Source organism: Gadus macrocephalus, chromosome 3 (assembly GCF_031168955.1).
Source record: "Gadus macrocephalus chromosome 3, ASM3116895v1".
NCBI classification, from domain to species: Eukaryota; Metazoa; Chordata; class Actinopteri; order Gadiformes; family Gadidae; genus Gadus; species Gadus macrocephalus.
In genome coordinates, this window is record NC_082384.1 from 12,913,507 (window position 1) to 12,935,618 (window position 22,112).

Consider the following 22,112-nt stretch of genomic DNA (forward strand, 5'->3'; position numbering starts at 1 on the left):
AGCAGTGGTAACGTTAGAAACCAAACAAGGTTAGACCATGGATCAATGTTCATGCACTTGACGTTTTCAAACAAGGGTTTAATTTCTGTAAATAAAAATGTTAATAGTAAAACAACCTATTTTATTTAGAGCTAAAGGAGATACTCGTGGAGAAGTGTGATGGGGCTTTAACTCCCCTTTGTGGCGAGACAAAGGATTGCAACACAGACCATGAGGCCTTCGATTTCTCATCAATCAGAGCATCGGCCGCCAATATCTTGCCCATTAGGAGCCAGCTACTCTACCTGATGGGGAGAGCCGATGATTTACAGAACCAACTTGCTCACACGTAAGAAGTCATCGCTATACATCTTGGTTAGAAGGCTAATGCATTGCTTTTAAGAGTTGACAAAATGCATTTTAATGGAAGAGATTATAGATTTATTTTGCCTGCATTTATTATTGAGTTATTTAAATGTATCTATGTAGAACAGCCGCATTGCTCTTTTTCCTCTGATGAAATATTTTTTCATCAAACCCTTGACATACATGTTGTTTTGTTTGATCTTATGCAGGCAGGACCAACTAGAGAGGGAGCACCTCAGCTCCCTGGTGTCCACACTCCTGTCCAGCTCCAGGCCACTCTTCACTTACCTGGAGTCCAGAGCCCGGAGCAGGCTGACCCAGCAGCCGGCAGGCCCACCCCCCACCACCAGCTCCTCTACAGCAAGTGTCCCCATTATCACCATAATAATAATAGTATCTTCATTATGCCTTTAAAGTTATGTTCATCACAATGTTGATTACAAGGTGTGTGTTTGCGTGCGTATGCATTCCTGAATGTGTGTGTGTGTGTGTATGTGTGTGTCATATAGTTTCTAGACCTCTCCCAGCAGCTCTGTGAGAGGTTAGAACAGTTGGTACAGAACTATGTCAAACAGGGACTCCTCTCAGTGGATGAGAGACAGTCAGACAGGTACACACACACACACACACACACACACACACACACACACACACACACACACAGAAGCTAGGGTTAGGGTTAAATATGTGGTAATTACATTGGCTATGAAAAATCACTTGAGGCAGAGAATGTTTGAGTAGTGGTGCCTCACCTTTATAGCCTGTCTCACCTCTACAATGCATGTCTCACCTGTATACCCCGTCTTGCCTCTACATACCCTGTCTGACCTCTACATTGCGTTTCTCACCGCCTCATACCCTCTCAGCTCTCCATAGCCTGTCTCACCTCTACATTGTGTTTCTCACCTCCACATACCGTCTCACCTCCTCATACCCTCTCACCTCTCCATAGCCTGTCTGACCTCTACCTCGGCCAGTGTGTGATAGACAGGCTGAAGGTGTCCTTGTTCCGCTACCATGCTCCTGCGCCCTTTATGTCCGGGGGCAGGGCCCACCCCAGCCTCTTCAAGCGCATGCGCTGGAACGTGGAGAGGCTGTCAGATGACCGGCTCCATCCCCATCACCACCTCTACCACCACCATCGGCCTCATCAGCAGCAGGGGGAAGGGCCAGAGGAGAGGCAGCTGGAGACAGGCGCCGACACAGAATAGTGAGTTTGATCAAGCGAGATACAGAGAGGAGAGGGAGAGAGGGAGAGAGAGAGAGAGAGAGAGAGAGAGGCTCTTTTGTGGGTCTCACACACACTCGCTTAACACAGCAGCTCACTCGGCAGGAAAAGGCTACACTAGAGTCATTCTAGAGGGCCTTCTCAAGTCCTTTGCTTCAGAGCAGTTCAACAGAAAGCAAATGATCACTCATGCTAAAACTCATTTCTACTTTGTGTGCGTCTGCCTGCTTCGTTGAATTCATCTGAAATGACAGAACAAAATTTGACAATGCATCTAATCTCATTGCTGTGTGTGTGTGTGTGTGTGTGTGCGTGCCTATGCATGTGCATGTCTGCATCCTTGCATGTGTAATGTGTATGCATGTTCTTGTGTGTGTGCATGTGCCTCAGCTTCCTAATGTGTTATGAGGACATCCCCCAAAGGGTCAGCGGAGAGGAGGGGGAGGGGCTTCCCCCTGGTGCCTCTGCAACACGGGGATGGTCGATTGGTCGCTGGGTTCAGACCTTCCCCGACCCTGACACAGGGGACATCTATGACTGGTAGGCTCTTGAGCGATTGGTTGCTTTAGTCACGAGGGTGATGTGTTCATATAACGGTATTAAGTGGCAGCCCCCGAAATATTGATCGATAGCATTACTGTAAAAAAACAGTACAGAATCAAGTCTTACCTATTGTAGACTTCTTTTAATGTTCTAGACTCTTACGATAGTAGGAATAGGAGCTCACCATTACCTGTACTGTTAGCTTGTCTGCGATGTGTTTTGTTATCCACACAAAGCTCACCGCAGAACCCGCACAAATGGCATCTCTTCTACGTTATTTATCGTGTGATACGTTTGTGTGTGTGTACCTTAGGATCCTTTGTGAGGTCCCTCAGACCAGATACCTAAAGCTGGTCACTCTAGGCAGCGAGGAGCCATCCGTCCGTCATGCCACAGACGTCCTGCTGGGGCTGCTGTTTCCCCAGCAGATTGGAGGAAAGGATGACGTCCCTTGTTCAGAGTCATAAGAGGAAGGTTATCGAGTACGCGTGTTTGAGAGCAAATTATTTTGTGTCGAGTCATCTCCAGGACTGCAGACAAACAAACAAAAGGGTCCACAGGGATTTTAAGCAGGCCATGTGTTCATAAATAGTAGTTGTAAAAATGAGCAATGTTGACGCCCTACATTTTTTTGAAAGTGGTTCTCTGGCAGTACGTTCAGCTGATTGTCAAGCTTTCAGTTTAACAAGTGTTAGATGTTGTAAAATATGTTTTACGCACCCGTGTCAGGCTATGCACTGTACGTTTTGTAATCCTTTAAGTATTTTTATAATCTATTATTGTTGCATACATATTTAAAACTATAAAAATAGCTAATTGCCAAAGTTGTTTGCGATTCATTTCCCTTGCAAAGTTAAACCCAAAACAGGGTAGAAAAAGAATAATTTTATTATGAACATAATTCATTCATATAATTACATAAAATCACAACAAAAAATAAATCACAGATTCTTGTCCTTCAAAGAGCAAAAGAAAATATTAAATATCCTGAAAAAGCTGCCAGACTATCGCCCAAGGAGGCGTCATTCACTAAACAAGTAAAACCAGGGATTTCAATGTCAAGTCCCAAAAATAAAAGCCAGAATTCATTTTTTCTATTTACATGTCAGAGTTCCCTCGCTATGTCTGTAACGTTGTTGGACAGTACAACTCGACTAATATTTTCCCCTACCCATATCCATATACTAGTCTAATCTTATGACCTATACCCCTTAATACTACATTTTAAACGTCTATAACTGACTCTTGGGAGGCCCAACATACCTCTATGGTATAAAATGAAACGCTTATGGTACACAATATATCACAAGCAGTCCCCTTCAATACAGTGAGTAGGCACATTACAGTTCTACCGGCTTGATATTGTGCTACACAAGTAACAAACCAAACTTTTTTGTATGCAAATTGAAAAAGTCCCTTTTTGTCAAAAACCTTGAAGACACAAGGCGGGTGAGTACATGCAACCATGGACAACCGGAATGTATCTAGATGACGCTGAGCTGGGTCACCTCCAGCTGGATGCTCAGGCCTGACCCTTGGTTTCTGATAAGACACAGTGTGGATAGAACAGTAGGCGTTGGGTAAAGGGAACTCAATGAGCTTGGTTCAACATTTTAGGGAAAACTGATAGGCTGCCTTCAGAGTCAAAGTTTGCTTATGGGCCGGGGAATAGCCGATGCATTAGATTAAAACATAGAAATCTGAGTTTTTAATTCTGTTAAGATAAACCTATTGGCGCCGTTGAAACTGTCCTTAACATGTAGAACAGCATTTCCCAACCAGTCACAATAGGCAGCACAGTAGAAGACCAGTACGACATCATCGGACGGACAGCGGAAACTATTGTACCATAATTCACAGTCTTACCATACAAGAATCTACTCAATTTACCTGGAATATCCCCCCCCCCCCCGGATATGATAATCAACATGACCACTCACAGCAGTAACCCTCCCACCCTCCAGACATGATCAACATGACCACACTCACAGCAGTAACCGGTTTCAGCCACCCACTCAATGGTCCAATATACACTTCATCAAAAATAAAAATCGGCAGGCTCGCCCAAGAGTATATTGCGTCTTCCAACCTCTTCACAGGTGGCCAACATATGGTACGAACGGGAGATCTGCTACGGAGCCTTGTGCTTACGGGTTAAAGAGCTGCCGAGGGAGATAAATGAGTACCAGATGCCTTTCTAACCATGTAACTCAAACCCCTGTATCGCTGAAGAGAAACAGGGTGGAGTCTTGTATCAAACACCAGCACACCCCAAAATATGTCCAAATATGTCCTTCATAAGTACAGTTTTACAGGTTTACTTATGATCATCCAACAATTAGTATGAAAATAATTCGAAACTCTTCATCCATTCTCATCCTTAACACATTTCCACATACCGGCGGCTGACTATATAGACATCTCAAGACGGTCACTAGTTCAGACCTAGGAGCTGAATAACTGAACGGAATTTCAAAAGTGCATTTAAAGCATCAGTTACCAGGAAAGGAAGAGCTCTTTGAGCTTCAGTAGAGTACACCATTCATCAGTAGGAAAGCACCTCCAGTGTGAGTCTGAAATCCAAACTCGTGGCCAACAACAACATGTCTGATGTAATAAATGAGCGAGTCTCATGGCTCCAGTTCTCGCTACATACGCTGCTATGAAGCCAGAGGAATAATACAGTATACCCAGGAGAATTAACTCATGTATCCCCAGCATAATAGCCATTTGGTGAGTGTGCGTGCGTCTCAGTTCCATCCAGGTCAGTCAGTAGTAAGAACATGAGATCATCAGTGTGAAACGGTGTACGAACAGTGTGCGTCAGTGTGTGAGGAGTATATGTGTACTCCATCCATGGGGTCATGTATCCGAGTAGTCCTTAGCAACGGCACAGCAACGGCTCCAGTGTTGGATTACAGAGACAGAGCCGATGCAGTCCTTGTGATGCACTCATCGCTTGGTGGTGTCATTAGCTGCGTTTCCATCTAAAAAGGTGATGCGAATCTTTAGAAAGTTCGCAAAAAAGTAATTTGAATTAGGTGCGTTTCCATCAAGTGGTTGGAGCGGAATAGGGTGATGACGTTACACGTTGATGTCGGCAGGGTTGCTATGGCCGGTCGTTATGCGGAAATCGGAAAGACTGTCAGTCCTGTGTGTTCAAAGTTCGCTACGTCACAGCTGTTTCGAAAAGTGTGTTTCCATCTCCCATTTTGCGAATTTACTCTCTTTCGCATTTCTAAAAAACCACCTCAAGCGAGCGGAAAAACCTTTTTGCAAATTAGAGGATTTTTATGCGAATTTTGGTGTTTCCATCACCGTTTACTGATTCGATACTTCAAAGTTCGCATAAAATCAGGGGGATGGAAACGCACCCATTGTCTCTCTCTGTGTGTGTGTGTCTGTGTGAGTTATCCTGAGCATCACTACGTACTAGTTTATCTTCGTCGACGCACTTCCCTGTATAATAACTAGGGCCCGACCGATATTGATTTTTGAGTGCCGATGCCGATGCCGATTATTTTCAGAGAAAAAATACGATTACGATTTAATCGGCCGATTAAAAAAAAAAAAGAAAAAACATATAAAACTTAATTTTTGATACCTTAAATATACTTTAAACACTTTTGACGAATATGTGAATTGAATGCAGAACCTTTGAGTGTTTTAGAATACATTTACAGTCAAAAATGAGTGTAATGTAAAATGTAAAATAAATAACTAACTCCCAATGTGCTGCGCTCGTGAGCAGTGACTAACACGTGCGTGCTGAGCAGTATGGTCTCACCGTTAGAGTCTACAGTATAACAAATTAACATGGCCTGGGACCTAAAGAAAAACAGGCACAACATGCTCAAACAACGCGTCTTGTGTACATTGGTGAGGTGAGCGCGCAGCTGCCTGAGCGAGCGTGCTTTCATGTTGTACGGTAAAATTCAATCTCCTCTTTTTTACTCCAGCTAAAGTTGTTAGTTAGCAAGGCGAGTAGGAGCGCAATCTGCAGGATACTAATCGCAATAACATTTATAAAAAAAAAAATCCCAAAAAAAAATCGGTTGTAATCTGCGTCTTTTTGGCCGATGCCGATTATTTTCAAAAAGGCTATAATCGGCCGATTAAATCGGTCGGACCCTAATAATAACTACGCTGTAGTTTATAAATTGCACATCTAAAATACACCTTGTTGTATGCATGCATCAGCCCCAGTGCAGTCAGTGTGTGGCCTCTGTGTGTCTATAGGTGTGTGCGTGGATGTGCGTGTGTGAGTGGATGTGTGGTTACGCATGCGTGTCTGTATTTGCTTGACAAGATGTAGGTAGAGCGTGAGGGAACAGCCCTGGATGTGTTGCAATACTTAATACCTCAATACCTACTCCTAACGTGCTAAAGCAAAAGGGTATTTAAAGTGTTGGCAGCGGCTCCGCCCTCCCCCTCAGTGATGCGTCTCCAGCTCCACCACCGTCCAGTCCCCCTGGGGGGCGCTGCCGGCTGTCTCGGGGGAGAAGCTGCTGACGGAGGTGACGGTGGCGGAGGAGGGCGGGGTGAGCGGGGGCAGTAGGCGGGGCCAGAGGCTGCTCTCCAGGGGGCTGAGGGTGCCCCCGGCGCCGCCCGGCAGCAGGAAGAGCGGGGAGGAAGAGGAGGCGCAGCAGCAGCCCTCGGCCGTGAGCAGGAGGCTCTGGTTGATCAGCTGCTGCACCATGTCCACCTTCTGGCCCCAGTCGAGGGGCTGGCTGTGGTGGTGCTGGTGCCTGCTGGGTGTACGGGGGGAATCGGGCTGCGGGGGAGGAGGGGGAGGCGAGGGAGGGTTCTGGGACGAGAGCGAAGAGTCAGAGTCTTCCGACGCCACGCGCTCCAGGTGAACGTCGTTGCCCGTGAGCTGCCGTCCCTCCGTCTGCTCCTCGTCGGTCCTCAGCTCCTCGATCTCCTCCTCGCTGGTCTCCAGGGCCTCGTAGATGGTGCAGAGGCCAGAGGAGGGGGACAGGAGCACGGAGGCCGCCGCCGCCTGGGCCTGTTGGCCTTCCAGCTCCTGCTGCCACTGCATGATCTGCTGCCTCTGCTGCAGCTCCACCTGCTGCTGCTGGAGCTGCAGCTGCAGCTGATCCCTCCTCTGCCTCTCCACCTCCTCTTTCCTCCTCTCCTCCGTCTTCTCAGCTTTCCTCCTCGCCTCCTCCTCCTCCTCTTCCCGTATCTTTACCTCCTCCTTATCATGAAGCTCCTCCGTTCTCTCCACCGCCGCCTCCTCGGCAGGCTGGCTTTGGAGATCCCTGCGTTGCTGGAGCTCTAGGAGCTGCTTCTGGTGCTGGGCCAGCCTGTTCAACTGGGGGCTGCGGGCCTGCAGGCCGCCTGCGTTCCTGGGCGGGAGGTCGGCGCAGGTCAGCCGGGGCGTGGGGATCCCCAGGTCACCGCGGGGCATGATGACGTCACAGCGGGTCGCTGTGGACGGTTGGGGGGGCTGGCCTCGCCGCCTGCGGTGGGGCTGGGGCAGCGTGCTGAGCCCTGCGTACGGAAAGGGGGGGGGGGGGAGGGAAGCGGGAGAGAAGGAAGGAGGGGGGGGGGGAGATCACGGTAGCGTGGCGTTACAGTGTGACAGGCAGCAGGGGAGCAGTGAGGCTGAAAAAAAGGCAAAATGGATGCCAACTTCATAGTAAATAACATGAAACTGTCATGCAAGGCATAAACATAAGCAACAGGACAGCAGCTAGGCTTTTGATACTTTTGAGTGACCTTGGGTTCTTAACATGCAAGCCTTGCAAGTGCCCGTATTTCAGGTTGTGCGTTTAAAGATTCAACACCAGAGTATCGTGATGAGTTACCAGCTAAAGTAACGTGATGGTGGGGGATAGTTAAAGATCATATCTAAGCAGAGAGCAAAAGAAAGCATTCCTTTTTCATTATTTTGACCTTTGTGAAACCCGAAAGAGAAAAAAAAAACAAGCCGCGTGTGCAATAACAAAGCAACATCCTGTATATGCAAATGCTACCACAATAAAGTGAGAAAGTGACAACCAGAAAGACTGTTGACCACTGCAAATAGAAAGCCTCATGCTCGCCTGGCAAGTCATCCATGCAGTCATACACAAACGGTGACAAAGGAGCCAAGCGGCAAATAGTTTGCCTTTAGAAACAATCCTGGCTTCACTTGGACTTCAATTATGAGCCTACTCATAAACCTACATACGGTTAGCATTAAATATATAGTTTTAGGGCTGAAAGTCCAAGAACCAAGGGTGTCTTTTGTGCGACAGTGTGGCCATGCGTACGGTGACTTCAGTAGGAGAGATGAATCAGCCAGAGCCAGCAAAAGCACCAGAGACGAACAGATAAAAAACAGAAAACTGGCCCGGTAATCGATTGCGTTGTCCAAGTAAATAGTCTTGTTGAAGGTCTTTGTAGTGTCTGAAGGCGGGTTCCTTCAGAACAAAAGGGCCGGGTCTGAGCCCGACAGAAGGGTTCCTGGTCGGTCTCTGCAGACTGAGGGGTTGTGCAGGAGAGCTGCAGAGGTCAAACTATACAGAAAGCACCAGTGCCCCCCTGCATGGACGGGGGACAGGGAGTCCACGTCTTTATTTAGACCCGAGAACATGCAAGCAAGTGCTTTTTGTTATGATAAATTATGGATATTTTTATAAGGGTGTGTCTGATTTAAAAGAAAATACAATTATTGCATCCATCGATTCTGAAACTATGATGCAACTACAATCCAAACTATGAAATATGTTGTTGCTTGCACCGTGCTTCCCCCTCAGGTTTCAGTGATCAAGAGCTTTTGTTTTCCATTCACACTTGAACCCCCTGCACACGTAAATAAAGCTGTCCAGGAAGAGAGCACTTAATGGTAAAAAAATGTCTAATCTTTATTTAAAGCGTTAGGTTTCATTATTCCAAAATATGGACAAACAGAAATGAGGGGGAAAGGCGAAGGGTATATTCAAACTTTAAAGTGCAAGGCAAGAATAGGAGTAGTGGGGGAAGGAGTTGCAAAAATGGAAATACATTTTTCTTTGGATAGTAAAAAAGATGGGGTGAGAAATATATTAAGGGGAACACCACGATTTACTGACCGCATTGCATTTTCTTCCCCAGGGTCAACATTCTATTCCTTTTTCAATTCTAAATTGTAAACAGTTATTATATGGCAGCTGGATGTGACAGGATAATGCAGTGTTAATTACCAAAATAACACACATACAGATCTTGTAATAGTAAATAGTAGCAATTGCACATACAGGAGTTTAAGCCATATAATTTGTAAGGGGAAAGGATATACCAGAGGGAAAATGGCACTGTGTTTACTTCCCTTTCTTTTTGCTCTCTGTTAAATTTTGACTTTGATCACAGCCACCCACGATACTTCAGGAGGAGACAATGACATTGATTAAAACACATTTCCTTTTTTGTTTATAGAGCCTTGCGTTGGGCAGAGTAGATACAAGCACAGCTCTTTGGGACTCCCGGCTACTATACGTTACCTGAAAAACAGTTCTCAGTCTTTTCACAGATAGCCGAGTAGTAGGGCGGCTGGGGTTCTTCATCGTCGTCGTCACCTCGCGTCCGCGCTTCCGTACCGGAAGTGCGGACGCCTTCCAATCCGTACACTGCGTCTTCGTCTGCTTCCTGCTGCCCGCACTGCAGGTAGTTGTGCTCCGGGGAGAGGGGCTGGGTCAGGGGCCGTGGCGCCGGGGCCCCCGGGCAGGGGCCTTCCTCCTTGGCCTGCTCGGGCCGCTCTTCCAGGGAGAAGATCCCGGGGCTGTGGGCACCGTCCCCGGGTGTCGCAGAGTCGCTGTAAGTGGCGCTGAACGCAGACTCGACCGGCGGGGAGAGGGCCCCGACGCCGTAGGGCAGCTCCTCCCCCTCCTCCACAGCCGAGAGGCAGCGCTGGGCCAGCCGCTGGGCCAGCAGCTGCCTGTCGAAGGAGCTGTTGACCATCCCCAGGTCCAGCAGGGCCTCCCCCTCCGTGTCGCTGGCCTCCTCCTCGGTGGAGGAGCAGGACGAGGCCTGGGGGGAAGCAGGGCTGACCGTTGGGAGCTCCGTAAAGGCGGCCGTTTCCGCATTCCCCTTTCCCGGTCGCCCGTCTGGGAGGCTCTGGGGCTCCCCCCTGGCCGTGCCCTGGTCCGTCTGGGGCTTCTCTGCGTGGTTATAGTCCTTGAGCTCCTCGGGGGTGCTGATGTCGCTACCCAGTGACATGGCGGGCCCGGCACTGGTGGCGGAGGGCAGGGTCTGCATCGGCACGGACCCGGACGGATCGGTCTCGGGCTGGTCTTCTGCTCTCGGTGGATCGTCCTGGCCCGAGGACGGTGGGGAAACCTCGCGGATCTCAGGGCTGAAGGGTGCGGAGCCCAGTTCCAGCCATGCATGGGCTGGAGACTGGGTCGGGGTCTCGGCGTCCGCTTGCCAGTGGTCTGCGGTGGGGCTGTTTAGGGCCGATGGCTGGGCCGCCTGGTCCAGGGGCTGCTGGATCTGAAGGGGCTGCGCCCACGGGTTGGCAAGGCCGAGCGGTTGGGCCCACTGAGCGTCCGGCAGCTGAGGAGGCGGGGGAAGCGCGCGGTTCAGGTTGTCCAGTCTCTCGTCCTCAGCCAGGTCGTCTTCATCGGCGTTGCCGTAGCTTTCCAAGCCGCTCTCGGTCACCGCCTCGCTGGCCATCTCCACGTCGTCGTCCTCCTCCTCCTCACCACCACAATCGCCAGCACCGCCGTTCAATTCGTTGTCGTGCCGGGGTCTCAAGGGCGCCTCCGCCCGCTCCGAGCCCACGTCCATGTCGTAGACGCGGTCCTCCTCCTCGTAGTCCTCCCCGTCCAGATCGTGGGCCGGTATGTCCGGGACCTTCTCCAGGTCTGGTGAGCCCACCGACGCCCCCTTGAGGCTGCCGTCGCCCAGGTCGTCCGTGCTCTCTGTGCCCTCCAGGACTCCCGGCGCGCTGAGCTCAGACGCCCCCTGCTGGCTCCCGCTGACGTCCTCCGAGTCCAGCTCCGAGAGCAGGGCCCCGCCGGCCCTCCAGGCGGCCCCTGCGCCGCCGAGGGGACCGGCCGACCCGGGGCGAGACTCCTCCGTGGCCTGGGTGGTCCCGCTCATCTCGGACACGGACACGGGCAGGCTGAACTCCCGTTCCTCCTCGTCCTCCTCGTCCTGCGCCTCCTCGTTGAGGTTGGAGGCGGCGGCGGCCTGGCGGGGGGTCTGTGCGTGCAGCTGGGCGTTGGAGGCCGACGCGGGCCCCGCCGTGACCTCCTGCCCCACGGCCGGATCCTCCGGAACGGAGACCTCCGCTGGGAGGACGGCCGCCGGGGGTTCAGGCTCTGAGGGCTCGGTACTTTCTGGGCCTGCGGGGGGAGACTTCAGGGGGGGAGCGGCACAGACCGGGCTGCTCGGTAGAGAGGGAGCAGAAGTCATCGGTGCCGGCGGGTCTCCGGTAGAAGGCGGTGCGGGGAGGTCCTCGAGGGGGGTAGCGGTCGAGATGTGTGCCTCACCCCCGTCCTTGGGTTCCCCAACGACGGCTTCTACGGCCATCGCCGCCGCACCGGTGGCGAGGGCGACGGGGGCATCTGGCAGAAGGGCCGCTGGACCGGCGTTGGGCTTCTCTTGGGTCTTCTTGGCAACGCCAATGGGCTGGACTGCTCGGGTGGGTTTGGGGCCACGTTTAGCCTGCGACGCGGCACCGGGCGGCAGCTTGGCCGCCAGGGGTGTTCTGGGGTTGGCAGGCAGCCGAGAGCCGACTACCAACCTCTTTGTAGGCGTTGGTTTGAGAGCGGCTTCCTGGGTTTTGGGGCGCTGCGGTTTGGGATCCACGGCTTTGGGGGTAGCCGGACCCTTAGAGGGCGGGTCGGGCCTGGCTCCGGCCTTGGACGGTTCCGCTTTCTTTGGGTTGGAAGACGTCCAGGGCGTAGGCTTCTTGGCCGTTGGCCCGGTAGCAGAGGCTGGCCTGCTGCCCACATCTGTGGCGACGACCAAAAAACATGAATTAATTTGATGCAATCCGAGCATTCAGAGTAAACGGATGCATCTTGTAGGGCTTTAATCCTGCTGAACATGCCACGCGTTTGAATGCAGGTCTGTTATTTTTAAGGGGAGGAATCTGACCAGGACAACAGAGGTAGCCAATAACAGAGATAGCCATGTTTAAATGTTCAATTCCACCTACCTTTCGGAAGAACCGAGGATGTCTTGGGAGGCTGTGTTGCTGTGGCTCTGACCGTAGAGGGCGCCACAGGTCTGGAGGGGGCCGGTTTAGAAGGTCTGGTGGTGGTGGTGGTCTTGGTTGGAGCAGTGGTCTTGGTTGGAGCGATGGTCCTGGTTGGAGCGATGGTCCTGGTTGGAGCAGTGGTCTTGGTTGGAGCGATGGTCTTGGTTGGAGCGATGGTCTTGGTTGGAGCGGTGGTCTTGGTAGGAGCGGTGGTCTTGGTAGGAGCGGTGGTACTAACCGATCTAACCGAGGCAAAAGGAAAAGACAAGAATGGCTGATCAATGTTTGGTGAACATCAAAAACAAAAGAGCCAACATTGAGATGCGCCACGGCTACCTGCACATTGAGTTCATGCATCTTAAAAATGGTCAAGTTCCTTGGAAGAAAAGCATCTGCAACCCTAACGATAATAGAAATGCAGCAGAATCAGACCCCTCACACGTCACACACACATACCCTTTTGTAACATGACACCTGCACCATCATGTGCATTGCAATTACAAGCACACATGAAGGCTGGAATTGCATCATATTGACCCACAAATCCAATTTGCCAAAGTACAAAATACGAAGAACCACTTTAGGAACCCATCCATCTACTACCGCGCCCCAACAGCCTCTGAGTCACCAGCTCATCCTCCGAGCGAGCAGGAAGGAGTGGGCCGATGATTGAATGAGAAGAGGAAGAAAATGGTGTAGAGATTAGAACCGCGTGGTAAACAGGGAGGAAGGGAGGGAGACGAGCAGAGAGAGAAGAAGGAGGAATTTCAGGGAGAAGAAGGACAATATGAAGCAGGGCGAAGGATCAAAACCCTAACGTAGGCTGGGGGATGAAGGCCCACAAAGAGGAGAGCCACCAACAAAGCAGTTGACCCAGCAGTAGATTATGAACAATGGTCGTTATTATCATAACATCTTACTTTGTATGCAGAGTTCCATCCAAATTAGCACAATGCTGACTTATTAACCTTTTGGACCAATGCTGACTTTGACAACATTCTGAATCAGTACAGGATAACAATACATTGCATGGGCCTGCAACTACTGGTTAAAATAAGCATAACATATGTTTTTGGTTTTAAGTCATTATAAAATCATAGCTTTCTCCAAGGTTTTGAGGTCATCATCAATCTGCAAAAAACAAGTAAACAAGGTTGGACCACATTCAAAGTATAGAAACTACCATTTAACATTTAAGGATTATGAGAACCAGTGACCTAGAATACTCTGTCCAATTTGTACACGAAAACGCCCTATTCAGCAACATCTCACAAATAGTAATAAAGCGCCTGATATATGTGCTGCAGTAGCTAGTGACCCTTCCAACAGAGTCATTGGGATAAACTTCAAGCTGCATTTTCTCCCTGGTTGAACACCCCTCACAATCTGCATCTTTGTTTTCCAGACCAGCTCAAATGAAAATGTATCTTTTTAACTATTTAAGTTATGCAAGTTAAGCACAAATTAACTTGTCCAGGTACTAATTATGTTAAAATATAACTATGTTCAAGAGCGAAGTAAGCAGTCAATGGCATGGAAGATCCCATCTGCATGAAACTACTTAACACTGACGAGATGCCCTGAAAAAGGGATTCAGAAAGCCTATCGTCGGTTTGTAGGACATTACAGTCTGGTCAATGAGGAATGGGTGTCTGCATTATGGTTATGGCTAGCATTACATTTTTGTTCTGATCATTTCTAAAAAATGACGAATTCTGCATAAATAATTATCACAAAGGTGAGTAGAGGTAGACGTATGTAATGGTTTCCTGACTATTAAATCAGCATACATTCCCGGATCATTTTCCCTTCCCATTATGATGAGGTTACCAGGTTCAGCAGTGCAGCAGTGCTCTTCCCCTTGCCAGACAGAGGGCTGTACACTGGGACTACAACAACAACCACCGTTTAGTTCCCTGGATTATAACAACCAGGCTTAGTCATGAACTCCACGTCAAGAGCGGCTTCCTGTCCATCCAGCTATCAATCCAATAAGAGACAAGGATCCTTCCATTTCTTCATGAGTCTTCTGTTGCAAGCTCAATAATAGGATGCAAACTCTTCAAAGAACACCACTGGCCATTGAAATACTGAGAGACCCCTCGAATACTCCACATGAAGTGTTTTATACAAACCTCACGTGGCCATTCCCCTTTCAGTCAAAGTCAACTATACTTATTTCTCTCAAAAAATAGCAAATTTCCGTCACGGCAAGTATAAACAGCCGACGGAAAACGTAATCCAAGACATTCAATTTCAACGCAGAGCACTATTCTCAAAGAATACAACAAGCATTCAATGCTCAGTTTGGTCTGCGAACAATAGAACATAAAATATACTGTTATGGCAGTGATCTGAAAGTGTCAGGGAAAATTGCCAGTGCAGATTTCCCAGAATATCGATCCCTGTTTCCAGTCACACATGCAGGAAAGCTTCCGGAATAGTTATAGGATAGAATGCGTCTGTGAAAGGGGCTGAACAGACAGAAGAGGGGGAAATATATGACACACAGGAAAGAGATCACCATGACAATACAATGTTGGTCTTGTAAAGCATCCAAAACCAGCAGGTCTCCCCCTGCTCTCAGAGGGCAGGGCATGTTCCCGGCGCCTGTGTTTGCTTACAGTTGGCTCCTCCATAATAAAAGTACTGCAGCCCCAAGTCGGCATGGTGCAGCCTAGCAACCACTACAGAAAACCCATTAAACTCTGCTCTTCTGAAGCACTTGGCACAGTGACAGCTTATGAAACAGAAAATAAGTATTATTCGCATACTTAACATCTATGACGGGTTGGTTTAATTGGTGGTTTAGCCACACAGTGTCTAAGAGGACTGTTGAAAACAGACCGACAATATGACCCACAACACAACGTCCAGATGCGGAACTGGGCCCAGAGAATCACCTAAGCTGTTTAGGAACTATTCAATTTGCATCAATTTAGCCAGTTGATCCACTAAATGATATCCACTGATTTAATGCACGTTTGTTTGACTGTAAGTATTGTCATTTAATCTAGAACACATAAGACTGGCAAAACCAGGCAGCACTGTACAACCAAGAACCTTGTGGCTGGCTCTGGCAACCCTAGTAACGGGGCCACATCATCATCGTCATAATATACGCACTATTCAAAGCCAGAAAGAATGAGAGGAGACAGGGGCCGGGCCTGGATGAATCAAGCAGCAGAGGAGGGAATGAGGCTGAGGAGGAGGGGGTAGATTAAGTCGTCTGATTATTGATTGCTGTCTGAGATGCAGCGAGGAGGGAGGGTGGGTCTACCTGAGCGCCTTGCGGAGCAGGCCATGCGAAAGATGGAGAGAGCAGGAACATATGCATGCTGGGGGAGGGGCCAGGACAAAGATGGATTATCTAGAGGGTACAAGGACACTGAGGGGACCCTCGCGGTTAGAACATTACGATTGAACCTCAGTGTGTAGTGTTGAGCCGTGATAGGCCACTTATGACGCCACTCAGGATTGACTTGGCTGGTTATTGGCTGGTGATCCATCACACAGCTAAAAGGGTTGGTACTTTGAAGTCTTACCGTTGATCCGTCATGGGACCTGGCCGTCCCATGCTACCATGGCAACAAAGGTAGCAGTATGGGATGACACAGCAGTGAGCCTATTACCTTCAGTTATGTGATCCCTAAAAAATAGGTTTGTGGTTTTTGCAACGATTACTCATCTGGGAAAGCAGAGCTCTGTGGAACAGGTGTGTTGGGCAAATAGAGTGCTTGAACCTACCTTTAGATCGCTAGATGATGACATTAATTTACCAAGTAGACGTTTTAACCTTCTTTAGAACTTACATTTTTTGTCTCATCTGTTTAGTGAAAGCCCTTAAGGCCTTGTCATCTTGTTGTTCATGTCCGGAATAATTCACTTCCTGCCCCGTATTATCTGATGCGTTACCATGGTGACAGTGAAAACTAATAGAGTTCAATTTAGCACTGGTGTTGACACAAGGTGCGTCTCTCTCACACACACACACTTAATAAAAATGTCCCTCATAAAATAAGTGTCCATTACATTGCGCTACTTAATTGTAACTCCTGTTGAGTCAAGTCAAATACATTTTATTTGAATAGCCCCAAAATCAGTCAGTCAGCCACAAAAGGCTTTAAAGGACATATTTATGTTGACTTGATCATCTTTTTAAATATCCATTGAGTCCTTCACCTGCAGTGTAAATGTATATCGACATTTCTCTAAACCTAATATAATTTGACAGAACTGCTTTAATACTTCCTTGGCATATGTTCCCCTGACCAGTTGGGATTTAAAAATAATGACAACCCTCTAGTATAGGCACTTAAACACGTCATAATAAAAGCGGTTACCGAGATGTTTTGACAACTGAAATTCCCTCTGCACCATTTCAAAATCTGCCCATTTGGCAAAGACAGCCGAGAGAACTCAGAAAATCAGAGGAGGTCAACAGTAAACGGCACCCCCAAAACCCAAACCAAAGACGTGGCCTTTTTTCTTTCCTTCATCCCTTTTAAAATGAGTTTAACTGAAGTGCTTGGATAGGACAAAGCCCGTGTTCTTCGGCGTAGCTTTGAGCGCTAAGGCCCTCCAAGTCTTTGGTTATTCCCGTCGTAGTGACTCAGTAGAGTGCAAACCCGAGCCGATAACAACCCAGACAGGCCACAATAGAGGTCCTTCTTTGTGGGTGTTTTTCTGGCAGCGATGTAAAACAAAGTCATCCCTTCATCACATAGGATCGCGGGCGGGAATGAGCGCTCTTTGAGGTTGGTTCCGGATCTCCAGGGCATAGAGATTGGCCAGTCATTGGTCAATCTCATTTGTGATTGACCTTATCTTACCGGGGTAGATACATGCTACTTTTTATGCAAAGACGAAAGACACGCAATCGAGTTTGGTAAAACAGCTTAACTATTAAAAACTAGAACCGAAAACCAACTGCAAAAAAATTGTAATCTGATACTGAATATGATTAGTTCTTGTCTGGACAGCAACTATGTTTGGGCAGTCAGTGTATATGCATTTCTGATTGTGGCATATGTGGTAGTCAGACCTACTGTGACAATGTCCCCAAACAAGTATCCCTAAATTCCCTGTAATATTCAGGGTATGTAATGGATGACCGGCAAGGCATACCTGGTTGCCTTGGTAATGGCTGTCCTATCAGGCTTGGCCCCAGTAGAGCTGCTGGGTTTGGGGACGGTGGAGGTGGCTGGTCGACTGGCAGGACCTGAGAAGAATGAAGGAAGGAAGACGGATTTAACTTCACTGCAACAAGACACTCCACAAAGACACATGCCCATCTCCGATTCAAGTCACTGATGCAGGGCTAATATAAAAGACTGATCATTTGACACCAGGTATTGAAACCAGGTATAGCATTATTCATGATGTACAGAATTGTTAACCTTCTTATAGTAAATCTTCCCATCATGATGATGCTAATAATAAACAATAAGCAATGATGGCCACGCCATGCCCTGGAGAAACCCCTCACCTGTGGTCCTGGGCCTGGCTCCGTTAACAGGCCCCGCTGGGGCCCTCTTGGGGATACTGTTGGACAGTGACCCCTCGCCACCGTTGGGCACCTTGGCAGGGGCAGAGGCGACTCTTGTATTGCCCGCGGGCTTCTTGTCTGCTACTCCAGTGTGGGTTCGGACAGAGGACGCTGCTAAGGCTGCAGGCTTCTTAGGCAGCGGCCCTGTTGTCTTAGATGCTGCTTGGGACCCGTTCACCCCTCGGCTCGGAACGGTTCCTGGGCGCCTGTATGGTGTAGAAGGGGCCTTGGTCTGGGTCTTGGTCTTTGCTCCTCCTCCGACAGCAGAGGGGACGGTGGTGGTGGGCTTCGATTCAAGCGAGTCGTTCGGCTCGACTTCGGCCTCAGCAATGGCAGGCGTGTCGTTGCCCTCCTGGCCAGCGGGGGGCGACGCTGCAGTTTCCTGGACCTCTTCATCCGGAGACACCGCGGACCCCTTCTCTTCGGCCGGCACTGCCGCAACCTGGGAGGTGGTCAGTTCTGCGCCCACCAAGGCTTCCATGGGCTCAGTTGTTTCCATGGTCACCCCATCCGGTTTCATCCCCTCCTGAGGCCCGTGGGTTGCGAGCGTCTTGATCCAAAAGAACGCAGCGAGTTGCTCAGCTGCTCCGGATGCTCAGAGATGCCTTGGCGACGCCCTGACTGCTCTATATAGTTTCCACACTGCAAAATACAAAAGCACAAAAGGAAACATGCATTATTGATAACCGCCACGCGATATAAAACAAATGTGTGTTACTGATGAAGTCCAATAGTACATCATTAGAGCCCTCGTTTAACCTAGGCGTCGGGCGCCACAGTGAGACTGCTGCCTCTAAATGATGCAGCAGTTTAGTCCATCATCCCTCACTAGGCCAAATCAAAACTCATTTGGGCCTCACAGGAATTTTGGAGAACAGGAATAACAGGAAGTGCAGGAAAAACATTAGTGGGACACACTACTCCAGCTTTAGACCCGGGAGAGCATGAGCGACCGCCACAAAACAATTCTGGTAAAAGGCTGAAAGATCACATTATATGTAGCAGGATTCGACTAACCAAAAGGCTTGACTGGAGACAGTGAGTGGGAAGGGGGAGGGACGGAGTTGTGGTTTTGAGTGACGGCACAGGGGGAGTTTCACAATCTTGTGAGGAGATGACCAGCAGCCCACAGCATGAGCAGTCCGAAACCCACACGCCATCTTGTGTCCCGATTGAAGGCCTCAATGGAAGCCCTCAAACTTGAGTTATTGTGTGCCTTTATAGGTCTCCCCAATTCATCTCAGTTCCCCTCATACGCCGACCTCCTCTTCTTTCGTTTCCGTGATATCCCTCAGACACTGGTTTCGGTTTGCCGATCCCCAGCCCACTCCAACCTCATAGGGAACTCTTCCAGTAAATGGTTTGTGTGGTCAGGGATGGAGTGCCCCACACGCCCTGTGCCCCCTACAGGGCGTTTGGGGGCGTAAGGGCTTGAACCCCTGCCCCCCCCCCCCCCATCCCCATTCTAAATCATACATTTGTCACTGACAAATGTATGATTTAGAAACCCATGAATACTCATTATATACCCCCTGAATAAGGACTTCAGAGTCTAGACCCACAAACCTGGTTGCATATGAAACCATTTTAATGTAGCGATTGAAAACACATTCTTATGAATCTCATTGCGGGTGTCCTTTTGATGCAATACTCAATATGCATGTGGGGGGGGGGGGGGGGGGGGGGTAGACTGATTTTGGCACCATATCCCTTGACCGCTCGCTTTAGTTTGTTATTCCTGCAGCCTCTGTTGAAGTGTGATGGAGTACAGAGAACGCTAAGCGAAAACCATTTTGGCACGTTTCCCCTTCTGTGGAAACGTTGAGCGTTCCTGCTGACGAGCGGTTTATACGGAAATCGATACAGAGCGAGTCGGCAGGGCGGCCTGCAGACCCTGGCCCTCCATGGCTAAACATTAACTCCAACGGCCGCTCTCCTCGCTCACAAACACCTTCCCAGAGCTGGCTCTCCCTCCTCCAGATCGTGTTACCGTGTTCTCAGGAAAACGGTATCACTCGGGCTCACCTGAAACCCATTGTTGTGGGTTGGATCAGAGAGGAGAATAAACAAACAAGTCACTTGTTTAGGAGTTGCCCGAGTGGACCTGGTGGGAGATCGGGTTATTCATTCGTTTATAAAATTGAAATCCCACTCCCAGCCTACCCGGACGATGTTGATTCAGGGATGCGTTTCATTTTTGAGGAATAGTGACAAAACTGGTTAAAAATTGGGAGTATCAAAAGGTTTCCAAAAGCATGGGGTGAACCGGCGTCAAAGCGTCGTAAATGCTTGAATAAAGGGTAGAATAGCCTTTAGTCAGGGTCCATTACAGGAGGCTTGAGTGGGGGTTGGGGGGGGAGGTAATGGGACTCGCATGACAGCTTCTTCAACCATGGAATTCTACAGGCTAGTAGTTGGTATGAAAGTCGAACCCAAGTGTTCCCTCAATTAAAAGAAAACAATAAAGAAGCCCAGACGTCCTATCCAAACCACAGCACAACCAGCATGCCACACCTCATGGTAGTTTAGATAGTTTCCAGCCTCAAACGGTGGCTGAAAAGACACTTGTAATCCTTTGTACATTCAATTAGTTGGAAATGAGCACCAGAAGGGCTGCTTGGTGTGAACAAAAATATGGAGTGACGTCTTTCATCAAACAAAAAAAGAGAACCTCCATTGTATCTGCATCCAAAGCATTCCACCGAGTCCTCGTTAGCATAACAAACACCGCAGCCCGAGGAAGTGTTGATACCTTAGTCAGGGCACCTCTCCGTTGCTAGCGCCGCGCGGCTATTATGAAAATTAGCTCGGTACAGTAGAGTATGGTATGACACAGAACTAGATCAAGCCAAAGGCTGGAGGTTGGGATGAGATAAAAGTTAGCCGGAAGACTAGACGATGTGTGCACGTAGATTTACATGAGTGGATGAAAGACCTTGCCCTTATTTGCATTCCTCCCGTTGTTATGAAGACGGTCTACTAAAACCCATGACTCTCCCTCTCTCCAGGCACTTTAATTACATCAGTCTCATCACCATCTCTTGTTCTCCCCCCGCCTTCTCCCCCTCTGAATCAGGCTCTGTCCAGACAGTGGAAGAGGTGGGAGACAAAATAGGTCAGTTTTAATACTGTGTCTACAGCACGAGGGGGGAGGGATTTGGACTGGTTGCGGGGAAAGGGAGCGAGAGAGCGAGCGAGCCGGGGTAGAACGAGGTTAGGAATGCATTGTTCCAACCGAGGAGGAGCGGGATGAGAGGTGTCCGGGTGGGGGAGCTGATCCGAGCTAGGAGGGGGGGGGTGACACCGATTCCAGGGTTTAATGTCAGATATCCATCTGCCTCTATAAAACCCCGACCCTGGGCTGGTGCCCGTGGCCTGGATGTTAAAGGAGAACAGAGCCGGGGCCGGGCCTCGGCAGGACGCCAGCGTTGTAAAGCACGGCCGATGAAGCCACGTTGGGACTGCTCACTCCGTAGAAGACCAAGCGGGCTAGAAGACACACTCGTGCTCATGGGAAGGTTTGCACGGTTTGAGGACGAGTAACCGTTCCCAGCCTAGTATAACATGATCGTATCAGAAATTAAAGTATACAATACCGTTAATGGCAGATATCCTGTTGGGGTTACTTTGGATGGACACACACACACACACACACACACACACACACACACACACACACACACACACACACACACACACACACACACACACACACACACACACACACACACACACACACACACACACACACACACACACACACACACGAGGGAAAGGGCGAGAGTGACCCGCTTGAATGAGAGCGTGGTTGGTACGTGCGTGGCATGGGGAGAGGTTGTTAGTGACAGCATGACTTGGGAATGTTTAAGATGTGGGCAGAGGGAGCAAGGGGAAAGTGGCAATACATGGTACAATGAAACAAATCCAATAAGACACTGCTAAATATGAGACAGAATTTAACTCTGTGTACTGCCCACAGACACAGACGCACTTCCTTCATTGAACACAAACAGCCAATAGCACTGTGTGCAGCATATTGTGATCTTCTCTCACAATCTGAATTCACAGCCCAAAATAAATAATCAATGCATATTGTTGCAGCCCCACAGAGCGCCTACAGAATACGCCCACACGCAACAAGAACAAATATTGGCCTTCACCAGGGACCCTCTCCACTCCGATATTCCCTTCACACTGATCACAGCCATGATCGAGGGTGAAATAGCCCAATAGCCTACAGGCAGCTAACAGACGACCGTGCTCAGAGAGGCTGG

The 22,112-nt window shown here is 49.2% G+C and overlaps 2 protein-coding genes and 1 long non-coding RNA gene across 4 annotated transcripts in view; 2 read left to right on the forward strand and 1 right to left on the reverse strand.

Moving 5' to 3' along the window:
• Positions 1-3,530, forward strand: c3h19orf67 (chromosome 3 C19orf67 homolog). Its single transcript, XM_060046682.1, has 7 exons — positions 1-29; positions 130-328; positions 555-751; positions 862-955; positions 1,298-1,555; positions 1,964-2,113; positions 2,430-3,530. The coding sequence occupies exons 2-7, from the start codon at positions 288-290 to the stop codon at positions 2,581-2,583; spliced, it is 894 nt and encodes a 297-aa protein (XP_059902665.1). The 5' UTR covers positions 1-29; positions 130-287; the 3' UTR covers positions 2,584-3,530.
• prr36a (proline rich 36a) overlaps positions 2,987-22,112 on the reverse strand; it is a 26,180-nt gene continuing 7,054 nt past the window's right edge. Inside the window, exons 2-8 of one of the 2 annotated variants that reach the window (XM_060046197.1) lie at positions 17,779-18,480; positions 17,418-17,511; positions 12,512-12,532; positions 12,249-12,475; positions 9,586-12,042; positions 6,247-7,612; positions 2,987-5,575 (exon numbers count right to left, since the gene is read on the reverse strand). In XM_060046197.1, the coding sequence (XP_059902180.1) occupies positions 6,549-7,612; positions 9,586-12,042; positions 12,249-12,475; positions 12,512-12,532; positions 17,418-17,511; positions 17,779-18,358 (4,443 nt within the window). In that variant the 5' untranslated portion in view covers positions 18,359-18,480 and the 3' untranslated portion in view covers positions 2,987-5,575; positions 6,247-6,548. Of the gene's footprint in view, positions 5,576-6,246; positions 7,613-9,585; positions 12,043-12,248; positions 12,533-17,417; positions 17,512-17,778; positions 18,481-22,112 lie in introns of both variants that reach the window. The other variant, XM_060046196.1, reaches the window with a different exon arrangement.
• LOC132453446 (uncharacterized) overlaps positions 21,300-22,112 on the forward strand; it is an 8,979-nt gene continuing 8,166 nt past the window's right edge. The window contains exon 1 of the long non-coding RNA XR_009524703.1: positions 21,300-21,408. This is a non-coding gene — a long non-coding RNA (uncharacterized LOC132453446). The remainder of the gene's footprint in view (positions 21,409-22,112) is intronic.

Excerpts from the sequence above, each read along its gene's own strand:
- c3h19orf67 (XM_060046682.1), top strand. The coding sequence starts at position 288 with ATGGGGAGAGCCGATGATTTACAGAACCAACTTGCTCACAC. Across the intron at positions 752-861 it reads AATAATAGTATCTTCATTAT|ACCTCTCCCAGCAGCTCTGT; the intron begins GCCTTTAAAGTT and ends TATAGTTTCTAG. Across the intron at positions 1,556-1,963 it reads ACAGGCGCCGACACAGAATA|CTTCCTAATGTGTTATGAGG; the intron begins GTGAGTTTGATC and ends CATGTGCCTCAG.